Source organism: Pleuronectes platessa, chromosome 17, assembly GCF_947347685.1.
Source record: "Pleuronectes platessa chromosome 17, fPlePla1.1, whole genome shotgun sequence".
Classification (NCBI taxonomy): Eukaryota; Metazoa; Chordata; class Actinopteri; order Pleuronectiformes; family Pleuronectidae; genus Pleuronectes; species Pleuronectes platessa.
Window position 1 is genome coordinate 18333780 of NC_070642.1, and position 25546 is coordinate 18359325.

Sequence of the window (25546 nt, forward strand, 5' to 3'; positions counted from 1 at the left end):
CTGTTCCTCTATATTCACTAGCTGGTTAACTTTGCAGTTTGGCTCTGAAATGGCAACATAACCATGAAAACCAAAACCATGAAGTTATGGGCCATTAAACCGACACGGTCTGAAATGCTCCACCGAGCCGAGGGATGATAATTCAGTAGGTACTTTGAGCCCCTTTAACACTAGATCCATATAACTATTCATGGAAGTAAATTTGTAAGTTGATAGAAGTCCCCACAAATTACCAAAGGGATGGTGGTGGACAATTTACCTCTGAATGTCCAGAGAATGGACACTTAGATGGGGAAGTCTCACAAGTACCTGGTGTACATTGAAAATTAGTTTAAAGGGCATGTTATTATCCCTCACTAGGACCTTGGTTTCAGTGCAACGTGTTCCCCAAATATTGACAGAGGACGAGTCTATGGGGGGGGGAGCATTGCCCCTCACTCTGCATAATGTAAAGACAGACAGATCAATACTCGAGGAGTGTGTGCTGCGTTCACAGCTGCTTGGATGAAACATACATGTGCCATGGATGGAGGAAAGAGGGTCAACAAGGTTTATAAACATATATCTTGCATACAACAGTGAGCTATTAAAGTAATTCACAGATAAAATTTTTTTATTTTAAACATACATGTAGAAGAGACAGTGAATCCTCAAGCCATCTGTGGATGGCACACATACTCCCACATTAGTGAAATGTCGAACCCTGATGGGTAGCACACAACTTATCTAACCTTGGACGGATGGAGGTTGTCAGGCAGAGGGTCATATCAGCCTCACAATATGTTGGATGCATGTTAGTGTGTATTTAAAGACATTTAAATTTGAAAAAAAAATTGGTTAGAAAATAAATCAAGTACCTCGGGGTCTTGTTCGCGAGTGAGGGTACTATGGAGCGTGAGATTGGCCGGAGAATCGGAGCAGCGGGGGCGGTATTGCGTTCGCTTTACCGCACCGTTGTAACGAAAAGAGAGCTGAGCCGCAAGGCAAAGCTCTCGATCTACCGGTCGATCGTCGTTCCTATCCTCACCTATGGTCATGAGGGCTGGGTGATGACCGAAAGGACGAGATCGCGGGTACAAGCGGCCGAGATGAGTTTTCTCAGAAGGGTGGCTGGCGTCTCCCTTAGGGATAGGGTGAGAAGCTCAGCCATCCGTGAGGAACTCGGATTAGAGCCGCTGCTCCTTTACTTAGAAAGGAGTCAGCTGAGGTGGTTCGGGCATCTGGTAAGGATGCCCACTGGGCGCCTTCCTTGGGAGGTGTTTCAGGCACGTCCAGTGGGGAGGAGACCTCGGGGAAGACCCAGGACTAGGTGGAGAGATTATATCTCAACACTGGCCTGGGAACGCCTCGGGATCCCCCCGTCAGAGTTGGTCAATGTGGCCCGGGAAAGGGAAGTCTGGGGTCCCCTGCTTGAGCTGCTCCCCCCGCGACCAGACCCCGGATAAGCGGATGAAAATGAGATGAGATGAGAGATGAATAAATCAAAAATTATAAAAAATTATAAAAAATTGTCTAATCAACCAAACATTTAGGGACCCCCTGGTGAAGACCTCTGGTTTAAACTGTAATCAAAACCATTTAATACTTTGGAAATGTGCATATTTTTTTTAAGAAAATAATTTTAGATTTTAGAATGAGAAGTGTGTGTGTGTGTGTATGTGTAGTCTGTGTGAATCTCTGGTGTTTATATATTAGTATGTGCTCGAACATACATGTAACTCTAAATCACATGTGCTTATGTAGCAGTGGCATGTTGTAATCTGCTCTCAGAAAGAGCAGTAAATGACACAACATGGCTCATCGAAACACAAACACAGGATTCTCTGCAGCAATTGGCTGGAGGCAGACTGTGCCCCTGTGACAACAGGCCCGTGTGAGCCCTTATATTGCAGCCAGCAGTCATGGGATCGAGCTGCAGCAGGAGGAGCAGGCTGAAGGGCTGTTTGCGACCTCTTGTGGTTCATTGTGTTTCTGCAGGACGACAGAAAAGTTGAACCTCTGCTTGGTTGCAGTTTTCTTTTAGACCTACAGTCTGTTTTTGGGCTTCTTTGATTAAACCAATGTTGCTCTCTCACTCAACTTCTTCTTCTGTTTTTGAGTAGAGCATCGACGCGATGCCTACGCTGCAGATACATGTGAACTGCGCAGTGTAGATAGAGTGTGTGTTGATTTATGAAATTTGTCCCCTTGAGGTCCACTTACTGTCGCTTTTGGGACTTACAGCCACACCTTGTGCAAAATGATCAGCTGTCGTGGAGACCGCTTCGAGGCAATATTGGAGGGTTTCAATATTTAATCAATTTTATGGAAGAATTCTCCACTTATCTTATCATTCTGTGCAAGTAATTGTGGAAATATCTAACAACCGACATTTAGCAGGGAACCACAGGTCGTCCACTAGCTGCAAGTGTTAGTGATTCGATTCCCCGGCTTTTGACAGAGGAGCTCTTCTTAGAAAAACACTGTATGGATGTGACCTGTATTGTCCAGCACTTACTTCTAGAGATTTCAACTGCAATCTCGAAGGAAACTTTTGAACGAGAGCAATGGAAAGTGACCCTTGAGTTTCCCTTAGGGGTCAACTGCACCTCCCAATCTCCATCTGAGAAGAAAGGTTTTAAAAGAAGATAGCATGTGACCCTTGACAGCTTTTACTTGCTTCTCGTAAAAGATGGTACAAAGTGTCTTTTATCAGCTACGTTTAGTAGTTTGTGGAAAATGGAAAATGTACAGTATACCACAGTACTTTTATAAAGGAGTCCCACTGATGCTTTTTATCTGTATGACGCAGCAACAGGCCCGTGTCAGTGTTGAGTTGCAAGTTGACAAAAGCAACAAAGGCAACCTCAGAGTGCTTTGTCACCGCCACGCACCCCCTCCTCCCCTCCTCGTCTGCATTGTACTCACTCTTAGGTGGAGATAAACACTCCATGTGCTTATAGGAACAGGTGTCGGGCTTCAGGAAGACACGCGCACACACACACACACACACACACACACGCACACACACACACACACTCACACACACACAGGGTTAATTATTTATCCACTCGCCCAAATGCTGACATACACACCGCCCTCCCTGCAGTGTCACTTTAGCCAACATAAGAGAAGTTAGTGTGACAGGTGCTGACGGACGAGTGCTCATCTTCAGGGAGAGGAGCCGTGGTGGGAAAATAGAGGAAAATGGGTTCTAGCCTGATTGTGTAACAGCAGTGCTCTCTAGTGCAGCTTGTCCCACGACATTAAAGGGAGTCCTGGGATGGATTAAATATCTTAGGGTTGTTTTCAGGTTCAAATTTAAGACATCGTACATGAATGAGGTCTCAACAAGGAAACCTTTTTCTCAAATATTCCTGTGCTGGTATTTGAAGCTTGATGTGTTTGCATTGATTTGACGTATGTTGGCATCCCAATAATATAAATATGCAATTTAAGCAGCTCTTTATAGCATAATGAAGTAAATACTGTATTTTGCACTATAATTGCCTTTGTTTTATCTCGAATTTTATGAAGAATAGCTGTTATTTGAAATGAATAATGCATCATCGAGTATCAAAACTCTCCCTCAAAGGTGAACAGTTTAATTTCAGTTAAATCGAAGGGGAAACATACTTTCTCCAATATTCCTGTGCTGGTTTATAACGAGTTATGTGTTTGTGTTTATGTTATGTATCTACATAATAGAAATGTGCAATTAAAGCAGCTATTTATAATAAACTGTCATACATATTGTGTGCTATTTTATTATTTCTGTGCTTTATTCAAGATTAAATAAAGCATTGTTGTTGATTTTTTAAGTACTTAACGCATGATAACCTGTTTGTTTGATGCAGTCGGTGAATGCATCATCTAGAATTAAGAATATCCCTTGAATGTGAACAGTTTATTTTAGATATTGTATCAAACAAGAAAACAGATCTTCCTGTGCTGGTTTATGAAGAGTGATGTTTTTTTGTTTTTTTTCATTTCTTGTATCCTTGGAGCATCATATTAATAGAACTGTGCCAGTAAAGTCTTTATTTACAGGATACTATAGTACACGGTGTATTTTATTGTATAACTGAATTGTTTTATCAAAAATATTTAATGTAGAATGAGTTAATTAATGCATGATAACGTGTATGTTTGGTGCAGTCGGTGAATGTGTCGTCTGGTATCAAGATTTTCCCTCAAATGTGAACAGTTTATTTTAGATATGGAGCTAATAATAGTCCCCAGTGATCATTTTCCACAGGACGCTGCTGCGACTGTTCCTACGATGGAAGCGGCGAGTGTGGACGGAACCATTCGGCGCGCAGGGGGGTGGGGCTCACACACAAAACGTCACTTACAAGCGGGTAAATCAGTATAAAACCCTCTTTAAATCCCGGTCACTTTTGTTTCCGTCGCTAGTTGGCGCTCTTTGGTTGTTTGGATGCGAGCTCACGCTTCCACGAGTCAAAATAACAAGTGTAGACGCTTTGAAACACGGAGTCAAACCCCTTTGGTTCAGACTTGGAGGAGTCGGATGAAAACCGAGCTGTGTGCCACATCTTCCACTGATGATAAAAACCTTCAGGCAGAGAACTGGAGGCTGCAGCGACCGAACCACAGGCTTTCTGTTTAAACCACACACACACAGCGTTCACACCTTTGCGATAAAACCCACACGTGTTCGTTTCCCGGCTCGTGACGTGTCAGACATCTTGGACCATCCTGGAGTTCGAGCTGGAGCAGCAGGAGGAGGTGAGAAGTTCAGACTGTGAAGTTTGGAGGGAGGAGAAGTGGACTTTCCCTTCAACGAGCTGATTTTCCCTTCAACGAGGTGAGTTCACATGACTTTGAATTCAAATAGAAATGATACTTTAAAAAAGTGTTCTCCAGTTAATGTCCCCAGGAGAGAGGAGGCTGAGGAAGGGCTACACCCATAAGGACGAGCCTACTTCTCACACACTGTAAACACAGGCTGAGGAAACACTGTATACATCATCATCACACTATTCAGATTTTCCTTCATCGACATTGTAGTGATCTAAAAGTGACCGATGATGCTGTGGGAGGGGATTTGTCGAGTCGTGATCCAGATTTGAAACTAATTCAATTCTTCTGAATGAATCCAGCTCAGATGATGATGATTTTTATTTACTCTTTCCTAAAAGAAAGGACTCTGAATTACTCAAGGATTTGTAGAATGAGCATTTATGTTCTTGTAATCACAATATGATGCCTAATAATAATAATAATAATTATAAACTGTATTTATGTCACATTTCTCACAAATACAGTTGTAAAATGCTTTAAAAGTTCAATAAAAGAAAAGCTGTTTGAAGATCACACGACATAAGACAATATTATAAATATACGAATTTAAATCATATTGCTTATACAATGTTAATACAGTCAATAAACTAATATTTAGTTTTAAAGATAAGATAAGACTATATATGATGTAGTAAATTAACTTGTGATGGGACCCTTCAAACTTTGTTAATGCCAGTCATCTAATTTAAACAAACACACTGCAGTGTTGGGGCTTTTTAATAATTAATAATCATGTCAAATTTAAGTCAAATTTTAATAGACCCACTTCTAATGGGGGGGAACACATCCAACAAACTCGGTGCTATAATAAAAAACAAGTTGTAAATGCTTCAGTTGTAAACAAGAGTGACATCTAGAATACGAAGTAGCAGATTGTGTGCACTTCACAATATCAAGTGTGATGCTGAACAGAAGGAGAAAAATCACTGTTGTGAGATCAAGCAGCATTTTAAACACGCACATGAAAAATGCAGTTGTTTCCTCTGGAGTCTTGATAAACCTGCTGCCCTGTTCTCGCCCCAGATTGACGGTTGCATCGCCTCCCTCTCATAAACCTTAGTGCTATCCTGTTGCCTTGGCTACTGGCGTGTCAGGGGACTTCATCCTGATCCAGTGCACGATGTTCTCTGACACCAGTTCAGAGAAACTGCGTTGCGAAGCGAGGAATAACTGAAGAGCTCATTTTTCTGTGTCTGCTCCTCGAACGCCGGCCCCCGACTCCTCACCCACCTGATGCCTCCGCCTGGTCACTCCGGCCGTGCACGGAGGCTGCAGCCAGTGAGTGCTCTCTGCTCGGCCACAGCTCGGCAGGCTGCACGCACCGTGGGAAGTCTCCTGTCGTTCTGTGCAGCCGACCTCCTCAGTTTGTCTTATTTTACATTTCATTCAAAAGAGGCACAACACGGACACGGTGAAAAGAGTTTTCTGTCTTGTTGACACGGCGTTGAGGATGGGAGATGATCTGTGACTCTGACGTCTCCGTGACATCATGACACGTAGAGTCAGATCTATAGTGGGGTTGGTTATGCTCATCACAAACAAACTCTATTATTGTTATTTTATTATTTCTTAGGATTATTTTGACAGTTGGTTCTGTCTTACGTAAATCACAATGTCCAGGAGTACAAGGGGACATATTGTCTAGAATCCAAAAATATTTGATTTACAATCTTAGAAAAAACAATTACTTATATAATTCATTCATTACATTTATTTGCAAAGTAAATGACTAGTTACGACATTTGGGTTTAAACTTTGACACAAGTGGTCTCACTAAATCACCAACTGACACACAGCTCTCTCAGCTGTGTGTCGTGTTTTGTTGATGTCCCTCTCAGGGTTTTTTTACAGCTTGACTCCCCCCCCTCACCACGCCTCATGTGCATTTGTGTGCTTGTATGCATCCAAACACACATACACACACACACACACACAGACACACACACCCTTCACCTCTCCTTTCCAGACTTTAGTCTTTGGAATTCTGTCTTTGCCGTACACAAAGTAATGAGCATCTGGGAAAAGAAGAAAGGCTTTCTTTGTTATGACAAGCCATTACCCAGGAAATGAGGTGGGCCTGAGAATGGCAAACAGCAGTGAAAGTGGCCTGTTCATGGGTTTACACAGTCCCCATCGAAGCTTTTGGGGAGGGGGATGCACGGGGATGCTTGGTCTCATTGGACGAGCATGAGCCCAGTGGAAAAACTGGAAATGGGGGGACAAGCAGAGAGGCTGTTGCTGTGGAATCAGGGGGAATCGCAAACTCTGAATGGCAGCTTAGAGGGGCTGTTGTGTATCAAGCGACGTGCTCCATACTGTGCAGCTTGTGAACTTCTCTGGCAACTTTCTGTGCGAGTCAAGGCAGCGTGAGCGCTCGGTTCTCTCAGCAGAGGAGGGAGGTCACGGGGACGTCAGAGCAGCGACTCCGAGTTATTTCTGACCACATCGCAAAAAAGTGCAGCAACTTAAAATCCACCAGAATAGGCCAGAGACGGGCTCCAGCTGTGAAAACACATAAAACATCCTGTGAACTCTCAAATGCAGCTATGTGTGCGTACGCGCTGTGGCTTGTGACTACTTTTTACAAGCACAAATGGAAAAAACTTAACGCTAATGACCCTGTATACTCAGTGAGACGTGATTTAAAACAACCAATCCGGCTGTTTTCTTGCAGCAATGTGTCATATGGGATTAGTGAGTAATTTACATCTAAGAATAAGTTTGATCAAATGCTTCAAAGTGGTCTGATGTTCTCCCTGTTTTCCTTAAAGACAGCATTACAATAATACAGCCTCAATTGCATCACTCGTTTTATTTGTGGGAGGCTACTTTAGCTTTAGGGTTTAATGAGCATATTTCAGCGCTCACTCCTTCTCCTTTTAGTAATAAACTCTTTTTTTAGCCTGGAATCTTCTGGAGTATTTTTTTTTTGTGTGGCTTCGTGTGTTAGAGGGAATAAGTAGCAACGCCCATATTTGTACGTCTGCTCCAGCTCAGCCTGCACAGAGCTGTCCTGGAAAAGTCCATGTGAGCGTGGAGGCTGAGGGGGTGCTGTCGCTTCCTCATCCTGTTGCACGCGGGAGCGGAAGGACTCCGGTCGTGCCTGCAGGGCGGCGTGTGATTTATCCCACTGCCAAGTGAAAACCCAGTCAGCAGACAATTATATTACACTGTCACGTTGAGCCTTCCTTTTGTTCTCATGGGTCCTGCTCTGTGTCAGTCAGAGGTTTGTTAGATACTACGGCAAAACCACAAAATCCTACAATGTGAGATTTGCTCTTTTTACAGCTATAATCATTTGTACGAATCTATTTTTAGCCCTGCTTACGACATTGATGTGAACATGTTTGTTGGTTAATTCTTCCACTTTGATTCTGTATTTCATGGTGATGATGAATCCCACTGACTTCGCAGATCAAGTTAAATATTTCAACATCTACTTGTGGGATTTGAAGTGCAAGTTACAATAAGACAGTATAAAAAGCCTAATAACTTATATGCCACTTTAAAAACACAGTATTTATCCAGTATAAAACATAGTATAACCCCAAAAGACAGTAGAGAGAGACAATATATCTACAATACAACTATGGAGTCATCACTCAATACCCACACTCCCTGGTGTCTACAGATGCATTTACAACATGCACTGATAGACTGTCTGATAAGTATCAGGTGTGATTTGACGATGAACACATTGTTCATATGTTTTTACTCTTGAAAAAGGTGCTGGGCTGAAACACCAGATGTAAAATATAATTCATGCATGATGGAGCTGGAGAATTCAACATGTTTATTAATCTTTTCCAGCCACACTGTACTGGTATCAAAGCTAATCACCACCACCACTGTGTTGTGGACCAGTAATATTTTCAGCCACATGCTGCACACAGGGTTCCAGCCGTTCTTTGTTCAGGGCTTCTCTCTGCGGTGGTGGGGGGGTGCAGTCATGGATGACCTGAACATCCCACCAGTAACATCTGGATCTCTGTTCAGAGAGGTTGACACTGTCGTGCTGCCAGAGTTTACAGGTCCTTTCGCTTATTCAGAGCTTTAGAGCTGTTTCACACCAGAAACAAAATGTTAAAAAAGGAACATAATTGTAATGTAAATCTAACTATTAAGATCAGAACACATGCTTATAGGTTATATACATACTGGAGGAAAGCATTTGCATTAATATGTGAGACACAACATACAAATTGTAATAATGAGAAATCTAATGAGGACATAAAACACCCCTTAAAATGAAGCCAAAGCAACTATATATCGCCACCTGGTGGCTAACTGTAGTATAGGTCATAGGATAGATCCCTGCATTCTCCATGATAGTGTATGGGACATGACCAAACTAAAAGGTAAACGTTCTAGTTAATAGATGCAATTAAAACAGTGTGAAGTTTAACGATTGGCCGCTGAGACTTACTGATGATTGGTTGAGCACGTGTATCGACACCACAGCTCCAGACACCATACTGTGTTCATTTGTTCTGGTCTGTCTTCAGCTGGTGATTGGATGATGAGGGCCGACACTTGATGAAGAAGTATGATGATCCACTTTAGATCTTCCAACATAAACTTGTGCTTCTTGGCTCTGACTCTATCCTAGTGATGTAGGATTTTAAGAGGATGACCTTAGATGATTGTGCATCATAACTCAGCGGAAACACAAAGTTCATAATGTGTTAGTTGTTATATTTAGTTGAATAAAGTTGTGTTCATTCACTGGTATTTTATCGGAACTTCTACAGGACTGAAGTAGAGAAACGTTTCTAATATCTTTTCCTCCACATGTGTATTTAGAGTTGACATTTCTGTTTGATATGGAAACTTGTGCAGCCTGATATATGAGTGAGTGGAAAGGTCTGAGGTTACACCGCGATCCACAGTGAAGTGTGAGAAATGAACTGCAGTAATGTATAATGCGTCTGGTTTGCCCAGATTTGTTTTTGGCTGTTTCTCAAACCCGCGTCTCACGTTACTCTCCAGGAAATTACACCGCTGCAACAATTATAAGACGGGAGCATCAGTGTGTAGAAAAAGACCTCATTGAGATTCACGCTTTGTTCTACTCTAGATAGGATTGCTCCGGTGCCAATAACGCGATGGGAGAGATGGGATTTCAATAATTGAAAGAAAGAGAACATGGGGATAATACATCTCCCTCCCTCTCTCCCGTAAATTCATTATCGGTAACTCCGAGCAGTGGAGGTGTAGTTCACAGGGATTATTATGTAATTGAACTGCTGGTATTAGAAAAGCGGCTCACATAGTATAGCTGCAAATAGTTTTTCTTTCTGTGTGTCATACTTTTTTCCGTTCTTTCTTCCTCCCTGCCCCCGCACATCCCTTCTCTTTCTCTCTGTCCCTCCCACTCCCACTTTGCCAGATACGTGTGGTGAAAGATCAGCTCAGGTTTTGGTCCATTTCTTACCTAAGATCTACAAAAACAAAGGATTGCTGTCATTTGCTACTTTTCATGTTTTACTTCAGTGATTCATCTAAATATCGTTATGGGTTATTTTTTTCTCGAACCTAATGAAAGACAGATTTTAGTTGGTAAATAATAAAATGTTTGCGGTTGTTTGTGAGGATAAGATTGTTTGTTTTTATTTGTCCTTACGTAGAACTCTGGTAAAATTGTGTCTTTGTATATTTTGTCTTTAGGGACAAATAACATCCGCTAGGTTTTGGAAATAAACTCAGCAATGCAAACACACACACACGCACACACACACACACACACACACACACACACGTTAGTTTCATGGTTATTTCCCAGCCGCATACGCTTCTCTATTAAGGTTGCAGAATAGGTCATAGCTCATGCCTCCTCCATGTTATTGGATGGGACATGAACCAAATGAAAAGAATCGAAGCACCTGTGTCTGATAAATTTTCTCAAAGATGGTTTCTCTAATTTAAAATAGCTCTTATCACACTGACGTATTTGAAACAGACGCGTCGTCCATCTTTATATAAAATCGACGATCATGACTCTGTTGTGTTTTCATTGGAAAGAGGCTCAGTTCCTCTCTTCAAACCCCAACCTGATGTAACCTGAACCCTAAAAATCAGGTCAGAACTCTCAAAAGGCAACAATAGGGTTGTTGTGCGCGTGTTCAAATTGAAAACACGCACACATACATAATTCCCCTGCAGGTGTCGTAGCCTCTTTACCTGCTAGCACATGTTTGCCTCTGCTTCATCAGTGGCCTGGATGCACAAAGCTGCCCGTCTAATAGTTATTATGCTGTTACAGCTTTAGTGTGGCTGCGCTGGGTTTATGCGTCCTCATATCCCCGGTCATGAATGACCCTGCATACATGAATAAACCCAATTCTGCAGGATATAACCATGGAAACAGCATTGAGACTAACCACAGACACCAAAGGTGAATAGGCCCAGGTGATTTGTGTGTGTTTGCGTTGGTATTTTTTAAGCCGTCTTTTGTGTTTCTCTTTTACCCCACCTGCTTGGAATCAATTACAGTGTGCATTTTATTGTGGGAACTGTGGTGGAGTTGAATATCTGGCCGCCTCAGTATCAACACACAGCATTAGCCTGACCTTTCAGAAAGTGGCTTTATTGATAATTACAAGGCCCCAGGACACTTGTCTCTGCGCCTTGCCACGAAGGGTTGATAAATTATGGCTGTGCCAGAGGATTAATAAAGTGGCCAAGGAAACCAGACCTCCTGCCACACACACATACAGTGACACACACACAATATCGTTATAATCATATCTTTTCTTCCTCTCCATTGCCTCATATGTCCATTTTTGTCGTTTCTCAGAAGCGCCTTCAGCAGATGTTTCCTGAGAAAAACATTGCAGCAAACTGAGGGGGAAATATTGAACCTATGAATCATTGATGATTTTCACACAAGGATATTAATGAGGGTTGTTGGTCTCCTGCAGGAGCGGAGGAAGCCGAGCAGCCGTCGACGTGGAGAGTGAGAGCACAGAGGGAGTGAAAGGAGAAGGTAGAGACGCCAACCGACCCATCCGCCTGCCGAGAGAGCTAGAGCGAGCTGTGACATGGGGAAACAGAACAGCAAGCTGAGGCCCGAGGTCCTGAACGACCTGAGGGAAAACACAGAGTTCACCGACCACGAGCTGCAGGAGTGGTACCGCGGCTTCCTCAAGGACTGTCCCACCGGCCATCTCACCGTGGAGGAGTTCAAGAAGATTTACGCCAACTTCTTCCCCTACGGCGACGCCTCCAAGTTCGCCGAGCACGTCTTCCGCACGTTTGACACCAACGGCGATGCCACCATCGACTTCAGGGAGTTCATCATCGCTCTGAGCGTGACGTCTCGTGGCGGGCTGGAGCAGAAGCTGCGCTGGGCCTTCAGCATGTACGACCTGGACGGGAACGGATACATAAGTCGAGCAGAGATGCTGGAGATAGTTCAGGTGAGGATGGGAACCGAATGAGCAGCTTTTCATGGATGTGCTCTATATTATTCCATCATAATCGGCTTCCTCTCATCTAAATGTGTTATTAATATAGGCTTTAATCTTAGTTAATGCTAATTTACATGGTAGTTATGTCAATTCAAATACTTTTATTTAAATTACAATTTTCCCTTAGATGGAAGCCAGAAGTAAACGTAGATATCTAATCACATTTCTCTCTCTCAGCACAGTTTAAGCTGAGTTTACATAAATTAAGTATCAAATATAATTTATTTAAAACTAAATATAATGTGATGTTTCACTTGCAGTCATTATATTTCATGATAAATATTGATCAAATTTCAACTTCATTATAATATTAATATCATAAAATTATGACTTAATATTACCACTTTATTCACATGATATATTATGACATAATTATCATAATATTACCAATTTATTATCATAATATTACAACTTTATTATCATAATATTAAAACTTTATTGTCATTGTATTAAGAATGTATATTCTATATTATATTATATTCATAAAATCATGACTTTATTATTGTTATCTTATGACCTTATTCTTTATTTATTCTTTCCATGAGGATGGCCCTAATTCTCTGTTCTATTAATTCCTACTCAGGCTGCATCTTACAGTTATTTTCATTATCAATTTAGCTGACTCTACTTTCTTGACTGGTAGATGTGGTCGGTGTGGAAACACAGTCAACATCTGTTTGTGTCTCGATTATGAGTCCGAACCCCTGAAGACACTGAGTTCAGAACAAGCAGCAGATCCCCTCTCCTCCAATCTCAGCAGGTGGAGATGGTCATTGTTTTGTTTTTTTCAGTCATATGCAAAACACACTTTAGTTTCCTGTGTGAAGAATAATCTCCAGGTCTGAATTCATAAGATATTTTCACCTGGCGCCACAAATGCAGGCCGCCCTTTCTCTTTCCTTATCACCGGGGCTATATTTACTCTTCCAATATGGTGAGCTGAGCAGCCTGCAGGGCCATATCAATATTGGCTCAGTCCGCTGTGTTTGTGGATACAAATGAACATGGAAAAAAAAAGCCCTGGAGAGAGAATTGAGCAGCGAGTGCAACAGCAGCAGTAATTTTTCATCCGTGACGCCTGAGAGCTTCACACAGATGACAAAGACAAATTATTATTATTTCTTAATGTCGTTTGTAGGCGATTTACAAGATGGTGTCGTCAGTGATGAAGATGCCTGAGGATGAGTCGACACCAGAGAAGAGGACAGATAAGATCTTCAGACAGATGGACATTGATAATGATGGTAAGATCCGTGTTCACTTAAATTTTTCATCTGAATGTTTTTAAGGAGAAACATCCTAAAGAGATGTCCTTGAATCATGTCCCGCGTCTCCCTGTCCTGAATGTATTGGACTTGTCAGGGTTCGATATCTAGAGCATGAGGCAGTACAGGATGTTTTGAAGCGGGAGGTTCAGAAAGTCTGAAGGTCAGATCGGTGTCTGTGGCTCAGGTTTAATAACATCACATGGTTCCATAGAGTCACTTAACCTCCATTTCTGATGCAACTTTAACAGATGCTGACCGACAGAAAAACAGAAAGAGCAAACTTACACACATTTTTCAGTTATATTAGATTTATCTTCAGTTGCTGAGAAATTTTACTTGCAAAATAAAACAAGTCATGTATAGAATATTAAAATAGTCCAATAGATCAATATCAAAATAATCAATGTCACAACTCAAGTGTAGCACATTTCATAGTAGTACCTACTAAAAGATTAAATATGTTTTAATACCACTGCAGTTATAAAATGCCCTTTAATAAATTATTTATTGAAATATTTAGATGCAAAAAAAGTGTTATAATAGAGGCAATAATTGTGTTTTGTTTCATTTCATTGATTTCATAGTCCTACCAAGCTACCGACTTTTTAAAAATATTCCTAGAACCACTTTTCAGTGTTGACATCAGTAAACATCATTACATCAGATTCTTAAAATAGCCAACTTTAAGGAATGTGCTGCTCAGTTGTTACTTTTCATGTGTTTATCAGTTCACTGAAATAAATTGTGAAACAGATTTCATGGCTCACTGACACCCCCTGCTGGTTGATGTGACTGAACAGGTATGAATGACTGAACAAAAAGGTTGACGTCAGCTTATTATAACTTAAGAAATGTGTAGTTTTTTGGAGAAGCACTGGTTATATTTTTGTTGTTTGAGCTGAAAATGAAAATCTGGGTTTAAGAGGGGGGGGGGGGGGGGGGGGGGCTCGCCTCATGATTCATCCCCTGGTCCAATTTCCACTTGACTGAGATCTTTCTTTATTCCTTTCGGCCTCTGCTCCACAGGTAGACTGTCGCTGGAGGAGTTTATCAAAGGTGCCAAGAGCGACCCGTCCATCGTCAGACTGCTGCAGTCCGATCAGGGAGCCTCTCGTCAGTTCTGAGGGCAGAGACATTACCGCCCACGCATGCTCTCTCCAACACACACACATCATTCCAGCTTCGTGCTGCTCGGCTGTCACCACACAACCCTTTCAGTTTATCTACACTCCACTGTCTTAATGTTTACATGAACGGATAATTCATTTTTTAAAGTTTTTTTCCCTCTGTGGACGTTGAACTTGCTCGAGTCTGTGTATAAGCTTCTCCCCCCTCTCCTTTGCCTTGCTGTGCCATATATATTTATACTGACTGGATTATATGCTGGCGAGTATAATGAGTCCCGTGATGTTACATGAAGGAGAAAACTAATTACGTCAGTTGGTATAATTTGATTGAATCGGTTGTTCAGGATATCGACAAGTGGCCGTTCTGAACGAGCTCTATATGCCTTTGGTATTTGCATGTGCTCAGTGATACGTGTGTGTTCTGATATTGTAACAGTTTACGTGAATAAGGAAGCCCGTGATTGTTTTTATTCCTTTTTATTTTTGTAACAAAAACGTCATTTTGTTTTCACACAATTGAAATAAAGTCGTGTAAGAAAAATATACACAAGCAGTCCCACAGTGTTCCCTTGTCCGGGACAGACATGGGGCCAAACCCACTAAGATTCTCAACGCTCACTGATTTAAAAAGAGAAAGAAAAAAAAAGGTATATTTAGAAAACACCCGATTGGACATTGAAGTGTTAATCTGACAAGTAGACATCCGAGAAAAGGTCCTTGAAGATGGCGGAAGAAGGGACAATGTTTGACACTTGAATAACTGAGATTCCAGATTCAGAACTTCGTCACTCCTCCTCTCAGAGGGCGGCGGTCGCATAAATACGCAGCTTCTTCTGTTCAGCAGGTTCAAGAGTTCACTTCAGGGACATGACAACTTCACCCCCCCTCATCTGCTTCCTGTCCCCGTGTGACCGACAAAGATGACGTAGAGAAACTGCAGGTGTCTCTCATGTGTCTTTTCTGGAGTATTTCAGTAACTGGGCGACCTCGTCCACAGGAGAGGGGGGGGGGGGGACGTCGTGCAGGACCCAACCAGACCAGATCAGATCCAACCAAGCCAGTCAGGATCAGATCCCGCCCCGTTTTGGACTCATAACTCAATTTTCTCAAAGACGTCATCGAGTTCTATGTCACTGAGGTCGTAGTCCTCTTCCACAGGAAGCTGAAGATGATGAAGAGTGTAAAGTTAAGACAGTTAGTTAATCTGATCTGTTTGCAGATACTTAACGCAACAGTTTTAGATCATTTGTACTTTTAACAGAATTCCTGTATGACTCTTGCTGAAGTGAGACACCGGCTGCAGAGCGACTTCTCATTTCGCGCTGCTCTAAATGAAACCACGAGGCCGCCACGATTCTCCCACTCACCTGTCCGTCTTTGCCGTCCCAGGGTTCAACAGCGTGAATCTTGGGCATGACGCCCCCTCCCAGTGTGGCGGTGGAGCCACGGCCCACAGAGAGCTCCCTGAGGAGAGCAAGAAACCAGTGAACTTCATCATTCAGATGTGTTTTACTTGACAAGTTCTGACAACAGCGCCCCCTACCTGAGGAACTCATGAATGCCAGTCTCACTGAAGGAGCCCCTCAGCAGAGCAAACTTCATCTTGCGTGTGTTGATGGCGGCCATGGCGGGGTAGCCAAATCCGCCAATACCCAGAGAGGCCTCCAGGTCCATCTGAGCTCCTGCCTCAGTCCACAGCCAGCTGACAAAGGATCAGTCATTAGAATGATGATAGTAATAGTAATAATAATAATCATAAAAATAATCCATGCTCATCCATACCCCCACATCTTCTTCTTGTACTTGTCAGCCATCTTAACCATCACCTCCAGATAACTGTTTCTACCATCTGCACCTGTAGAGACACAAGGAACGTGGATGGTGAGTGATTCAGGAATTAAACAAAGGGTCTTGAGTCTCATTTGTGTTTTCTTTCTACTTGGTATAATTTGTCATATTCCTGAAGTATTGACAATGTCCTCAGAGTCGGGGGTGTGTCTTGTCTCACCTGTGTCCAGGATGTGAGGCAGGACGGCAATTATACACAACTGACTGTCCTCACACGTCTTCTTCAAGAGGTCTTCACCGAGAATCTGAAACCAGAATTAACAATAAAGAACCTCACATATACAAGAAGACACACATATCTCAAGCTGAAAAAATGCTGCCATACACATAATTTGTCATCTGTACTTCATGTCCTAACTCCAGACTCCTCCCCTCATCTTAATGTTCTGGACATTTTTCTGCTGTTGTGAACGTGTCTGACAATCTCATCTCTCTTCATATGTGAAAGGCAAAGTTTGGAAAAAATCCAGAGCCAATTGTCCAGACAGGTTTCTGGAGTTCATGCCAGAAAAGGACTTAAGCCTGGTGCTTGACCTGCTTTGTGATCTGTAAACCTTCACACGTACATCCAACAACACAATCACTGCACTGCACTGACCTCCAGCGTCTCAGGAGGAGGAGCGTTGTCAGAGAACAGATCCAAGGCTCTCTCGATGATCTCGCCACGGGTGCGGCCTCCTTGGAAGTCCTCGGGCTCCTCGCCTTTGCGGAAAATCTTGATGGTGGGAAATCCACGGATCTACACACACAAACACACATTTCTTAATTTCTGGCTGTAGATGGCTCCATATTGAAAGTTAATTAGGAATTAAGTAGAGGAAAGATATATTTTAATGATTCTATTTAACCTGATATGTCTTTTAATGGAAGGACTTCAGCTGTAGTATTAAAAATCGGTTATATAACTAATAAAAGTCTTTAAAGACTTTTCTGTGGATCATTAACTTTGTGCTCTTCTTTTATGTGACTGCCACATAAAAGAAGCTGTAGCTACAGTCCCAGTGTCAGACCTAAGAGCTGCAGCAGAAAGTAAAGATGAAGTTGAAGAGTAAAGCTAAACTGAAGATTAGTTAAAAAATACACATTAAGTAATTAAAAACCTGTGTTTATATCCAGGAAACTAGTAAAACATGAAGAATTCTTAACCAGTTTGTTGGATTTGTAACAGCGGCAGCTCTTCTGGTTCATGGAAGCCGGGGATCATGGGTAATATCAACCGTTGAGTTGTGTTTCAATTCACTGACAGTTCCCTGTCAGATCTCCAGTAAACACATTGACTTGTTTTTTTTGTCCAAATGAAAACCACTTAATAGATCGGACCCAGAATTTATCAACACATGGGGCTGCAGAGGGCTGTGTTACTGAGTGAACGCTGCATAGGGTTTCTTCAAGTTTAGTTAAATTGCTTAGCAAATGTTTTACTTCCATCTTGCAGTGCTATTCTAGTTAATTTGCATCTACAAGTACAGAAGTTAGTATCTGAATCGTGTTTCCATGTTCCACATTATTTCTTCTCTTACTCACCCCGTAGCGGCCGGACACAGCCTGGTGAACAGTCGCATCCATGGCTCCGAGGCGAACTCTGCCCTTGGTCTGCTCCTTCACAGCTGTGGCTGCAGCCGCCCACTCAGGCTCCAGGCTGTCAACAACAGAAGGCAGTGATGGTTGAGAAAAACGGAGGATGATGCAGTGCACTCAGAGTTCAATTCCTCAATATGAGGTTGGCAGAGGAAAGCCGGACAAATCCAATGAATTTGGAAACCAACAGCTCTGACGTCTGAACAGTTTCAATAGGGATTACTTCCTGCTGAAAGAATATTCACTGAGGACTGCATGGATAATCTGCAGAGCTTGTATTGGTTTCCAAAAAGAAAAAAACTGTGATTTAGTCTTTCAAACATCACATTTCAGGGTTTAGAGCAGCAAACCTCTGCTGTACTGTGATTTGTTGATGTGAACTGTGTCGGGAACCAAACTTACTTCTTGCAGTGTCCACACCAGGGGGCGAAGAACTCCACCAGCCACACATCATCAGAATCCAGCACCAACTTGTCAAAGTTGTCGTCGGTAAGCTCCACTACGTCCTCCTTCCTGCCTCCGCCGCCGCCGCCACCACCACCCTGCTAGGAGGCAGTTAAGCGTGACTTAACCAGCTTCACAGTTTCAAACAGCTGCAATGTTAAGCTACTGCAAGGTGCACTGCTGGATCTACCTGTTTGCTGTAGCCAGAGCTGCCGGATTTGCCGCTCAGCCGATCTTTCACCAGACTCCGCAAAGAGTTCATGGCGCTGTCCACGATGGCCTGGCTACTGCGTCCACCTGAAGGGAGAGGGAGAGAGAGAGAGAGAGAGAGAGAGAGAGAGAGAGAGAGAGAGAGAGAGAGGAGTTCAGTCACTGCTACCAAAAACATAATTTCATTATAGAACCCAAACGTCTGCCTCACACAGACTTAGAGTTTCCAAAATGACAATTAAAAAAAATGAAGGAGAGGTTGCATGGCGTCCGTCTGTACCTTGGTACTCGTCTGGCTTGTTCTTATTGGCTCCAAAGATCTTGATGGTGGGGAACCCTTTGACTCCGTACTGGCCGCCCAGCGACTTGTGCTGATCTGCGTCCACGGCACCGATCTTCACAATTCCCTGAAAAGTTCCAGGACAAACAGGTTATAGGTCTTTTCACACTCAACTTTTTATTACAGCTAAATATATTGTTGTCTCAATGCCCGTTGTGTAATTTTGACATCAGTTTCACATCTCTTGTGTCTCTTCAGAAACTCTTACAGTGGTTATGAAAGCTAGATTTCTCTGCATCGGAGAATGCATACCTCTGCCAAGGTTAATGCCCTATCTCGCAAAGTAAATGAATTAAAATAAGTTGTCCTGGATATGCTTGTTTATCTGGATCGATTCAAAATGTAATGGGTTCTTTCTCGGGTCATTTCCCAGCGCCCCACATATCATGAAAATATTTCCGGCTTTTTTGAGTCACGCTGCCGACTCTAAGCATTCTTAAATGAAAAACAACATCTTTCAGGGACGTAACGAGTCTGTAGGCCACTTTTATTTTTTTTATTCCTGACTGATTTCAGTGGTACCTTCTTTTATCCAAAAATATAATAACTCAGCCGTCAGAACGCTTGAATTTCAAATATATCAAACTCCTGCTGGAGCAACTGCATCTCTCCCTCCGTGAGTTAAAGCTTTTCATTGGAAACGTCTCCAGCTGACAGAACAGCGAGTCGACAGGTGATAAGACGACGGAGATGATTTGTTTACCTTGAGGGCCGTTGCCACCTTCTTCCAATCCGAAGCAAGAGTCTGACAGTGGCCGCACCTGCAGAGATAAACAAATGAGATGCACAGGTGTGAATGATAATAAATGTAAATCATGAATGAGGGAGATGTTTGTTGCTAATGTGGATTTATAATAGATAAATTCAAAAGATGAGTAAGGACCAGAACGATGAATGCAAATGATAATCGTGTTCATTTTGTCCCAATCTGTACTTTTAACTCCCATTAGTCACAGAACACCAAATGAAATATTAACACACCCACAGAACATTTGACACCTTTTATTTACATACACTTTTGGTATAGAAATCTCCACTGGCTGCTGCTCGTCAAAAAAACCCACAAGTCAAATGTATCAACGTGGTCAAAGTTTGGTTTTCTGCAAGTTTCCAGAAGTTAAAACCTAAATCTGACAGAAAAATGTGCTAAATAAAATCCCACAAGTGGCCGTTTGGCGCTGGGACGCTGAATCAGGTCAGTCAGCCAGTTTGCTACGTGGGTGCAGTTTTTATCTTTGCCACAGCGAGATCAATCCAGTTTTGTTTGTATGTCCCAAAATCACAATTGGCCTCAAAGGGCTCAACGAGGCGTGACATCCTCTGCGATTGACCCTCGACGAGGGTAAGTATAAAACTACAGAGAAAAAAGAAATACATAGAAAACCTCAGATAGAGCTGTGAGGGATCCCTTTTTAAACAAGTCCAACAGAGTACCTTGGTTTATTTCGGTGCCGAGTATTGTGTGGTTTTTATTCCTCGGTCACTCTGAACTGCTCTTGCATGACACTGGAACATGTGAAACCTTTACTCACCCCAAATCAGAGCGGCCTGCTTTGCATACAAATCCCCCCCAAACTAAACACCAACACTCACTGTCAGGTGGCATGAAGCTACAGACGTGTCAGTGCTTGATTGAACCAGAGACACTGACAGTAAGAGTTGTGTGGACTCACCAGGGAGCGTAGAACTCCACCAGCCACAGACTGTCACTCTGGATCACTTCCCTGTTGAAGTTGGAGGGTGTGAGCTCCACCACATCATCACTGGCCGAGTACATGGCCCGGACACACAGCAGCAGGGAGCAGCCCAACACTCCTGCAACACAACATGACAACACACACAGGTTTATCATTAGCAGTGGCTGGTCACATATGTTTAACTTACACACACACACAGCAGCACAACACTCCTTGCAACACAACATGACAACACAAACTGGTTTATCATCAGCATTGTGTGATCACAGATGTTTAATTTACACAGGACTCAACAAACAGGGATCTATTATATCTGACGAGTTGTGATCATTTGTGTAACAGGTGAAGTGTATTCATTGAAAGACAACAGAGGCCTGTGCATCTTCACTAAGCAGCTGCAGCTAACCTCACGCGAGAAACACGCACTGAAACACACGCATCGTTAAATCAATTCACGCATGATTTGGTATAAATAAGAGATAAAAGTACAGGTCGAGTCTCTCACCAAGTAAAAGTGGCCTCATGGTCTCAGCTGCTCTTCTCTCGTCCTCACAAACACTCGCTCCTCGGCGCTCGCTCCGCTGCTAAACTACACGGACAACTCTCACCGTGGCCCGCGCTCATTGGTCCACTGCTGCCGACGCTGCACTGCAGCCAATCAGAGGGCGACGTGTAGTTTCGATACGACCACTGAGAGCGAGGGAGAGAGAGAGGGGGATAAGAGGAGAATAGAGAGACAGAGAGAGAAGATGAGAAGAGAGAGAGACATAGAGAGAGAGAGAGAGAGAAGAGGAGAATAGAGAGACAGAGAGAGAGACAGGGGAGAGAGAAAGAGAGAGAGCACTACGAAGAGGAGTACAAGTGAAATAATAATTATATTAGTATTAATACATTTCATGTGAGACACTTGTTTCGATCAGTGATTTGAATGTGGACAGTCCCTGATGTAGACTGAGGATTATATAGATAAAGATAAACTGTTGATATTAAAGTCACTTCTTACAGCAGCAGATGTGAAAATTGCAAGTATATTGAAATAAAAAAGAACCAGCAAGATTACAGAGAATATGTACACCTTTCCCTATGCTCGAGTAAATAAATAGGTGTTCACACACACACACACACACACACACACACACACACACACACACACACACACATATTTAGATAAATTATAAGTACAGGCAGCTATATATGTACATCTATCAATTTGTAATAATATTCACTTAATTTTAAAGTTTTTTTCAGTCAGGATCACAAAGTTTATTTACTGTGGTGCAGGTTTTTAATTACTAAAGGAAAATGAACAATTGTTTACTATTAAAAAATAGGAAAGTACATGTATTACTCAGTCTATGGTACTACTGCAGTGTGGATGCGTTGCCACTAGATGGAGACACACACCTGTGTGTCAGTTGGTGCAGGACTGATTCGATGCCCATAAAATAAAAGTTGTAAAATAATATTCTGAAAATAAATAAACAATAATGTTATATTTAAAACTAATAGGGAAAATAATAGTTTCCTTTAATTATGAAGAGCATTATTCTACTTTTATCCCCAACTATCACTTTCAAGAGCAACATTATATTGGTTCTGATCTGATAGTCATAGAGAACGTTTTCTCTCTTAGACAAACTGATCCTGGTTCAGTGTGGGTCTACACTTGCAGTGAAAGCCTGTCATACATTCAAAATGGATGACGGATACATGCAGGTCCTGGGTCTGATGATGACAAATTGTTGAAGCAGGTTACCATTGTGTTGCAGCCTTTTTAATATGTTATCTTTACACACACACAACCACAGACACACACAGCACCAGCGGAACACATGAGGTCTGCTTCAAAAATAAAAGCACAGGCTGGATTGGTGGTGCCATGACATGATAGTTATTTACAACAGACCCTAGGCAACTCTGAATTAATCAGGAATTATTACAGCACAGAGAAACAAAAACAATATTAACTAGAGGAGAGACCAGAGAAAACACAGGGCCACGGTACAGGGACACATACAGTACAGCTGTCACAAAACCTTGAGTTAACTCCTGCTGAAGTGAAATTGCAATGCAGTAAACTTATGAAGGAACAAAGTGCAGCCTGTAAATCTGTGTGTGTGTGTGTGTGTGTGTGTGTGTGGAAGAGAGCATGATTTGGAATCAAATTAGTGTATTGGTTGTTGACTGCAAACTTATAATATCAAGCATTTTCATGATAGATTTAGTTCTCGAACGGCAGATTGTGCCCCCTGTGGTTACTATAATACCCCCCGAATTAGATCAGTTCTGTGTAATTCTGATGTAAAGGCAGAGCATATGTGTGGGAGAGATACACTATAGAGAAAACAAATGAAAAAAACAAAACATTAATTATTTTCTCTGTTTATGGTAATCACAAAAAGATAAGTGTTTTACCTTTGGTGTTCAAATACAACACATAAACTAGGGCTACGTTGTAGCACTGAACGGACCCGAGCACACGCAACTCAGGACCTGTCGGTAGAGAGAGTGATCGGGACCTGGCACTTGATGGTCGGCTTGTTGATGATGTTCTTAGCTCTCTTGGCATAGTGCTGATTATCTCGCCGTAATTCACGTCTGCCGGGGAAACGGCTGTGACAGGAAACAACTTTCACAGTGTTATCTTTCAGCTTAACCCTTTGCTACACAACAAGGGTAAAAAGTGATCATGGTAATGGCAATAATTTCTCCTAGTAAATAAGATCAATAAAAGTTTAAATACTATGATTTGTTATACATCCTCTGGTATGTCTGCCTTTTCCAAATTTGATCTGATTAAAGCCTTACGACAAGTTCGTCAATGTAAACATGTCTAAAATGGCCACTAAGCCAAAATGGCGGGGTTCCTGTTTTGTCTAGCATATCTATCCAAGAGATAATTTTGTTTGTTATGTAAAGACATATGGCCCTACCGATTGAAAACAGTATGTAGGAGAAACAACAAATTCCATAGCCACAAGAATGGTACAACACAGGTATACATTGAGACATTGAGGACTAGGGCTCTAATCCTAACCATTTTCTACCCAAGCCTAAACCTAAACCTACTCTTTTATTGACTAAACCTAACTCAAACGCTCTCTCTTCCTAAACCTAACCTTAGACTCTTGCCCTAACCCTAACCACTATGGACCCTTGCCTAAGCCTAACCTCCGAACTAGACTAAATAAGACTGGCCGTGGCCTATTGCCCTAACTCTGCCCATTTTCTACCCAAGCCTAAACCTAGACCTACTCTACTATTGCCTAAACCTAACCCACGTTCTCTCTGCCTAAAACCTAGCCATGGATCCTGGCCCTAACCATAACCAATATGGACCTTTGCCTAAACCTTCTAACTTGAGAACAACAGTGTTTATCTAAGTCCAAATATTCTGTACAACATATTCTCCAAATTACACTAATCAAGAAGAATAAATACACACATATATATATATATATTGATTTACTCACAAGAACAAGAAAGAACCTCACAAAACACAAAGACTATTGAAAAAAAGACAATTCGTGGATGTTACGAAGTAGTAATAACAACATGATGGATCACTTAAAGAATACATGGATGTAGACAACTCAAATAAACACTAAAGAAATAAATAATATGTAATTTTATATGTATGTTAAAACAATCACAGTTTATCTATACGAAATTCGTATTTCAAAGTTCAGTTTAAAAAAATAAAGAAAATTCGTAGACGTCTTGAAGTAGTAATAACAACATGATTTATTACAAAACAATACATGGATGTAGACAACTCAAATAAATCACATGTAATTTGATATGTGAGCTAAAACAATCACAGTTTATCTATACGAAATTCGTATTTCACAATTAAGTTAAAAAAAAAAAAAATCGTAGACGTCTTGAAGTAGTAATAACAACATGATTTATTACAAAACAATACATGGATGTAGACAACTCAAATAAATCACATGTTTGTTTAAAGTCAAAAGTCACAATTTTATTTGAAATGGAATATAAATACATAAATATATCACTTAAGTCCAATAAAAGATAATATATTCATAGATACACGGTATCATGAATGACAATATATATAAATAAGTATTTTTATTCACAGTTATAGAATTAAAGGTTCAAAGTGGAATAGACAAGGGGAAGGAGTCTGTGAAAGGCAGCCTATAAATAGAGGAGCCCTCAGTCTCCTCACTCACACTTGCTCTGAACGTTGCAGTGGAAGGACCTCACAGTCCAGATAGAAATATTTAGTTTTTTCACATGCCTAATAAGATCTGAAGAAGACACAAGAGGGACGAAACATATTTTATTTTCAGTTTGTTTCTTTGAGTTCTTGTGTTTGACTTAATTTCATGCAAAAAAACGATGGTTCCAAGTTGCATTCTGCACTTTCTCAAGTATTCTCCTCACAACCCCCGAGTTTTTCCCTGACATTACTTTATCTGCTGTCTTTATGTTTTGCATTACATCATTCACTGTCCCGCTACATTTAGAAAGGTTAATTCTATTCCACTCAAAATAATTTGGACATGTGAAGTTATATCACAGTTGCATATGTGTTTGTATATGTGTAATTAACACATTTATATAAAATATACCTTGTAAAAGTTTTAGATTGTGTAGATAACATAAGATAGTAATTTATTAGCCCCACAGTAGAATTGTATTGAAAGGTCTGTTTGACATAATAACATCAATAATAATTAAAATTACTCCTGAATACGTACTTTTTCAACTCTTTCTAATTTTCTTCAAACTTTGC

At 41.5% G+C, this 25546-nt stretch overlaps 2 protein-coding genes across 3 annotated transcripts; one reads left to right on the forward strand and one right to left on the reverse strand.

The window, feature by feature from the left end:
- Window positions 1-4545: 4545 nt before the first annotated feature.
- Window positions 4546-15559, forward strand: hpcal1 (hippocalcin-like 1). The gene is made up of 4 exons (XM_053445196.1): window positions 4546-4807; window positions 11724-12221; window positions 13411-13516; window positions 14567-15559. The coding sequence occupies exons 2-4, from the start codon at window positions 11844-11846 to the stop codon at window positions 14662-14664; spliced, it is 582 nt and encodes a 193-aa protein (XP_053301171.1). The 5' UTR covers window positions 4546-4807; window positions 11724-11843; the 3' UTR covers window positions 14665-15559.
- On the reverse strand, window positions 15129-21448 carry pdia6 (protein disulfide isomerase family A, member 6). 2 transcript variants are annotated; one of them, XM_053445195.1, is made up of 13 exons: window positions 21290-21448; window positions 20761-20902; window positions 19791-19848; window positions 19028-19154; window positions 18728-18834; window positions 18496-18635; window positions 18040-18154; window positions 17114-17254; window positions 16676-16760; window positions 16450-16522; window positions 16211-16369; window positions 16035-16131; window positions 15129-15829 (listed from the first exon to the last, which is right to left on the reverse strand). In XM_053445195.1, the coding sequence occupies exons 1-13, from the start codon at window positions 21306-21308 to the stop codon at window positions 15758-15760; spliced, it is 1335 nt and encodes a 444-aa protein (XP_053301170.1). In that variant the 5' UTR covers window positions 21309-21448; the 3' UTR covers window positions 15129-15757. The 2 variants fall into 2 exon arrangements, with proteins under 2 accessions (XP_053301170.1, XP_053301168.1); XM_053445193.1 differs by having other exon boundaries at window positions 18496-18638.
- Between the last annotated feature and the right edge of the window lie 4098 nt (window positions 21449-25546).

What these genes read in the sequence shown, in the direction of transcription:
- hpcal1 (XM_053445196.1), top strand. Translation starts at nt 11,844, where the DNA reads ATGGGGAAACAGAACAGCAAGCTGAGGCCCGAGGTCCTGAACGACCTG. An exon ending in AGATGCTGGAGATAGTTCAG is followed by an intron (nt 12,222 to 13,410) that starts GTGAGGATGGGA and finishes TGTCGTTTGTAG; the next exon opens with GCGATTTACAAGATGGTGTC. An exon ending in GATGGACATTGATAATGATG is followed by an intron (nt 13,517 to 14,566) that starts GTAAGATCCGTG and finishes TCTGCTCCACAG; the next exon opens with GTAGACTGTCGCTGGAGGAG.
- pdia6 (XM_053445193.1), bottom strand. An exon ending in CAAGCCAGACGAGTACCAAG is followed by an intron (nt 18,835 to 19,027) that starts GTACAGACGGAC and finishes CTCTCCCTTCAG; the next exon opens with GTGGACGCAGTAGCCAGGCC. An exon ending in GGCATTCATGAGTTCCTCAG is followed by an intron (nt 16,132 to 16,210) that starts GTAGGGGGCGCT and finishes TGCTCTCCTCAG; the next exon opens with GGAGCTCTCTGTGGGCCGTG.